The 5833-nt window shown below is 35.3% G+C and overlaps 1 protein-coding gene across 1 annotated transcript; it reads right to left on the minus strand.

Moving 5' to 3' along the window:
* Positions 1-524: 524 nt before the first annotated feature.
* LOC113312213 (uncharacterized protein At5g65660-like) lies at positions 525-1545 on the minus strand. Its single transcript, XM_026560972.1, has 2 exons — positions 1070-1545; positions 525-983 (listed from the first exon to the last, which is right to left on the minus strand). The coding sequence occupies exons 1-2, from the start codon at positions 1349-1351 to the stop codon at positions 777-779; spliced, it is 489 nt and encodes a 162-aa protein (XP_026416757.1). The 5' UTR covers positions 1352-1545; the 3' UTR covers positions 525-776.
* Between the last annotated feature and the right edge of the window lie 4288 nt (positions 1546-5833).

Below are 5833 nucleotides of genomic sequence, written 5' to 3' on the forward strand. Positions count from 1 at the left end.
GTATGGTGTTGGGCAATTAACTTATGTTAATTTGACATTTTCATTTGATTAATAGTAATCAACAACTTGTTTTGTTTCAGTCAGCATCAAAGGATTAAAAATTTCGTATCTTTAGATGGTATTAGCATTTTGTATTTTGGCATGAATTCAAGCAATGCAATGGAATGCAATAGTGGACATAAAGAACCACACTAGAATTCCATGAGCCTTCCCAAATCGGGTCGAGTATAATACTTTTAGTTGACAAAAACATAAAAGAAGCTTTGTCGTATAATATTTGAATTCTCTTGTCTTTCTACTCGATCCCAAAATTTATAGCTCATTCATACTCAAGTGCCAACTTTTTTCTTTTTCTTTGAAGCATCAAGTGCCACCTTGGTAGCAGAAGAGGGACTTAATCACAAATTGCACCCGAAAAAGAAATAAATAATCATGCTAAAAGAATAATTAAGAAAATAATTTGACCATTAGTTATTAATTAGCACCTTCTCAGTGGTATCTTGGCCTAACTGCAGAACCAAACATTCTTCTAAAGCCCTTAATTGCCATTCAATTAAAAAAATTACCATCAACATCCCATTTTTTACTTTTCACTGTCCTGACATTTTAACTAATTGTCCTTCAAGGTGAAAAAAAAACAGATCAGTGATCATCACACTTCATTAATCAAAATGAAATGTTACACAGATCCTTTTATCTATTTACATTGATTAATTAAAACAATGATCAATATTAATCCAAAAATTTAATCTCTAAATTTTTCTTTAATTCATTTCTCAACCATTATAGTATACACCAAATCTAGCTACGTGATTGTACACAAGTGTCTGCGGCTGTGGTGGCGTTTGTTGCAAATTTTCTACTTCCAGAGAGACTTTATCTGGCCGGTAAGGCTCGCAAGGACACGGCAATGCTATGAACTTGGCGATTTTATCTCCGGGCATTATCACCGGCATACTTTCATTTATACTTTGCTTCCAATTCTGCCAAAAACATCAAAAATCAATCAGAATCCAACGGTTGAGCGGTCCAACGAATTTAATCAAAATGAGACGTGTTAAGTACTTACCGGGTAGATTTGAGAAGGTTTCGACGACGGCGATTGGATGTTGCTGTTATTAGCTTCGAGATCTGTATCTTCTTCCTCTAGATGTTGATCATCAGGCGAAAAAGATCGCCGGAGAGATCTGAGTTTATCCCAGTGGTAACAGCAAGAAAAGAAACCACTCAAACTGAAAATGATAATCAATAACAGAGCTGTACCGAGTGGGAAACCTAAAGATGGTCTAGATGCATCCGCGTGTTTGTTTTGTATCATTCCTCCATCTACTGCTACTTGATGATTCTCCATCTTAATAATATCCGACGGCGATTCTGATTCTGATTATGATGATGATGATTATAACTTCTTTGTGTAAGATTTCTGGAGATGACTTCTACTTTGCTCATCAGAGTGAGCACTTCCCACTGAGCAGAGGAGAATGAAAAAGAAAATGGATTTTACAGAGGGAGATGAAAATGAAGGAGATGGTGTGAATGAGAGAGAGAGAGAGGTGGGAGTATTTAAAGAGATGGAGAGGGAGGGAAAGTGTGTACGTGTTGAGAGTTGAGAGGGATTTCTGAATTCATGTCTGGAAAAAGAAGCATAAGCCAGGAAAGGTGTCGGGCCATGTACGGAGAAACGGTGGGACCCTCCCATGATTTTTTTTTTTTTTGCACGGTATTGTAATTATATTTGTGCCGTGCACCATAAGATCACATTTTGAAAATAAATTTTGTACTACAGGGAGGGAATCTAATGAACAACAAGGTCGAATCGGATGGACCACTGGAGTGTGCAAAAATCTTTTGTAGAATGGTGAAGTCTCTGGCTGTTCATATCTCGTGGATTTGTCGTGAAGACGGTAAAATAATTGAAAATGATGATAGTTACATTTTCAGAATATTTAATTTAGGGTCTGATTCAACTTGAGTCAGTGTCATATCGTTTGTTTTTTCATTTTTTTGATATTTGATCGAAATCCGACTCATATATATGATTATGATGTACGATTCAGACCGAGTTTGTTGAGTCCCTTCAGCTCCAATATGCAAATGTCTATCAGTCTATATAATTGGTGTGTATCCCGTCTTATATTTATGATCTGAAATCCAAATAACTCATCATCATTATTCTGAATTTTATGCACTATTTATTCATAAAGAAAAAGAAAGGCTCGTATAATTGCAAACGCGTGACAATCTATCATTCTAGATCTCTCGCACAAAGCCAAGAACAGGAGGCAGTGTGCCCCAGTTACGTTAAAAGGATGGAGGATTTTGAGTAAAGCAAAAGTAACTACCAAAAAGTGAATGCCATTTAGCTGTAGCCACTAGCCAATACCAAACAAACTCGAAGAAATTTCAAGGCCCCGCAAACTCGTTCACTTTTGCTTTGATTTTACCGACGGTGGGATTTTTTTTTCTGGAGTGTCCGGCCAAAACTCTTTGATCATGCAACTTGATATTTTGAAGTCAGATAAGTACTGATTATCTATGGATGGACACAAGATGGAACATGGACCGTGCATATGATAAGGTACCCTGAAATGTTGGCATATAATAACATGGGATTGTTAGGGCAGCAGCACTGCAGCAGTGTGGAGGTCTTATCTTATCAATTGTCAAGTACATGAACCCTACAAAAACAGTGTGCCAACATGTTGATAAAAAAAAGTTGCATGTTACCCTATACAACATCACAAAACTTAGATTAGGGAATTGTAGAATATAGGCCAGTATGTGCCAAACTTTGTTTTTCTACTTTCAATCCATAGCTTAATTGTTGCCGGACCTAATGCCTTATATGATTTCATTTTCAACATATCTTGCACCCATAGCATTTCTAGGGGTGCAAGATTAACAAAATCTGGGATTAGTGTTCTTTAATCTATGAGATTTTTTATATTTATAGCCTATGATTATATAGGAATCAACCCTCCAATTATTGTAGATGATTTTCATTTTCTAGTGTTATATTATCATCCAAAATGATAAATGATAAAGTAACTATCGGAGATGTTCTTCGTAACTATACTCGAGGAGCCGATCAACGCAGTAAAATGATAAAGTTATTGGATAATAATGATACCAGTGACTCGAATTCGAAATTCGTCAGTACCAAATTCTTGACCGACCTAAATGAATAACCAAAAAAGAAAACCATTCTGGGGAGTTACTAATGACGTCAAAATGTCTGAAACAAGTACATGGCAAATTCATTAAAAGAGAAGCAAAGTGGGAGGTCTTATCTTATCAGTTGTGCAAGCGCACGAACCCCACAAAAACAATGTGCTCCCTATACAAATTGTTTGTGTTTGTAAAAGCCTATCATGCTAATCGAAAAGTTGCATGTTACCCTATACAAATAGCAAGCTTAAGGCATTGTAGAAAGTAGGCCACTACTATGGATCAATGTTTTTCTTTGTACTAGTTTCAAACCATAGCTTATTTGGTTCCTTATTTGTTGCCCGAGAATGCATCGACAATAAGTTAAGACAAGACATGCCATTGGAAAATACATCATTGATGTAATGGTGCATGTCCGAAAATCCAGAATTAGTCAATTTTAAGGATTGGATTAAGGAAGTCATAATATTGGTTAGGAAATGATCTATGGAGTGGCCTAAGGATTGGTCCAGGCCTGAACAATGCAAGTGCATTAATGCCATCATAAAACACGTATTTAGTTGCTCGGTCAAATCATGCATAAAATATGTGGAACAGAATTAAGCATCAGACTGAAGCAAGAAATGACATGACTTTACTCGTATCTTGATGTCCAAGAGAGTAAAGGGCATTGGCCAGGCGGCTCGCAAGATGGCATTGTAACATTGGCTCATATAAACAGTTACAAGTTAGTTATGCATCACATGCATGACAGAGTAAGAGAATGGGAACAGTTATAAACTTGGTTTATAGCTATGTTTGGCATTCCTAACCCTAGTTAGCAATTCGGGATACGGTAAACGTACGGAACGGTAAACATACAAGTATTATTCGGATTTATAAAGTTTAGGTTCGGTCAAAAATTCGGTAAACGCTTCGTGAGTCGACAGTGATTCGGAACGGTATACGTACGTGTATAATTCGATTTACCAATGCGAGTTCGGTGCTGGAAGTTCGGCATATATTAAGTTATGAAAATACCTATTACAGGTGGGGTAAGTATGATTTCATCCGTAAAATGAATAAATATAGAAAAATATCCCACACAGTGAACAAACGTCGCGTAGTTTGGTGGTTGCTAAGAAGCTCGTGGTTTGATGTTCGAACCCTTTCATTTTCATTTTTATTTTTTGAACAAAAAAATGTAAACAGCTAAAACTAGCGTGGGACAATGTGTGCATATATCATCTGGGGACACAAACTGTGTCAAATGTCAGAAACTTAATAAAAATATATTAAACTAATAATAAAAATAGAAAGACGGGGACACGAACCGTAACTACCGATTAGTTCGTAATTTGTTAAATCCGCGTATTATTCGGTTTACTCATAAAAGTAAGCGAACCCAGTCTGGGGTTTCATTCGTACGCGACTGGTACGTGAAAAGTATCGAAACGGAACTATTCGTGTATAATTCGCGAATAGTTCGGCCAATTGATAACTAGGTTCCTAGCCACTTAGTACATGAATTTAGAGATAAAAGAAAGAGCCCTAGATGCAATCATTGCTGAAATTAAAGTCAGCTCCTATTATTGGGCATCAGCCAATTCAATTTCTGTCAATTTTGTTCTCCAGGATGTTATTGCTACCTGGAGAACATTATTATTTGAACATCCTTAGTTTGTGCGGAAAATGGATCATTTGTCCAAATATTTTTAAATCACGATTCAAATGGACGAGTAAAAAATAGTTTGGATGAAATGGCCAAAAAAAATAGTAAGGATGAAACTGGATACATCCTAGCTTAAATTTAAAAAATAGGCAGGATGAAACTGGATACATCCTGGTAAACTAAAAATAAGAAAAAATATTTGAAAATGGGCACGATGAAACTGGTTACATCCTGCCTATTTTTACATTTTTGTCCATTTAAACAGTATCAAAATCTAACTGTCCATTTCACCCAGGAATTGTAGATTTTGATCTTTTTAACCAATTTTGTGTAGTTTGAGGGGTTTTTCGGGTTTCCTTTGTTTCTCCTTGGCTTCCCCTCTCTCTGTTTGGTGGTTTGCTTTGATGCTGCTTTTGTAATTTGCATCTTTCTTAATATATTTCTTATTTACCGAGCAATAAAAAAAAGTACATGAATTTAGAGATGGATTATGTTATCTCTTTATCTTTTTTCGAATTGTGCTTATTTATTATAGGAATTTAGAATTTAATAAGAGGAATGTATCACCAAAATATGAGCTTTAAATTCATTGTTGTTTGAATTTTATGAAAATTTGATCAAATCTTATAAGATAGTGTCCATATAAGATTGTTCGTGGATCCTCTCTCTAAAATCACACACTCTGAAAATATAAAGAGATAACTTAATTTATTGCGGAGAATTAGTAAGTTTTTTTTTTTTTTTTTTTTTTTTTTTTTCTAATTTCATAAAATTTCATTCATGATAAAATGGAGATTACATAGACTCCAAGAACATCAAGAATCAAAATCAAAGATCGAAACACAATTAAAAGGTACTAACAAAGAATAATTCCTGAAAAGAAATAACGAACCCAACAAGAGTACCAAGCAATCCGAAGATTGAGAGAATGGTTTTGGGTTTATAATCTAACCATTTTGATATGATTCTGTTTTCTTCTTGAAAAAGAGATCTTCCTGAAAATATGAGAGTAAT

Source organism: Papaver somniferum, chromosome 1, assembly GCF_003573695.1.
Source record: "Papaver somniferum cultivar HN1 chromosome 1, ASM357369v1, whole genome shotgun sequence".
Taxonomy (NCBI): domain Eukaryota; kingdom Viridiplantae; phylum Streptophyta; class Magnoliopsida; order Ranunculales; family Papaveraceae; genus Papaver; species Papaver somniferum.

Excerpts from the sequence above, each read along its gene's own strand:
- LOC113312213 (XM_026560972.1), bottom strand. The coding sequence starts at position 1,351 with ATGGAGAATCATCAAGTAGCAGTAGATGGAGGAATGATACAAAACAAA. Across the intron at positions 984-1,069 it reads AACCTTCTCAAATCTACCCG|AATTGGAAGCAAAGTATAAA; the intron begins GTAAGTACTTAA and ends TGTTTTTGGCAG.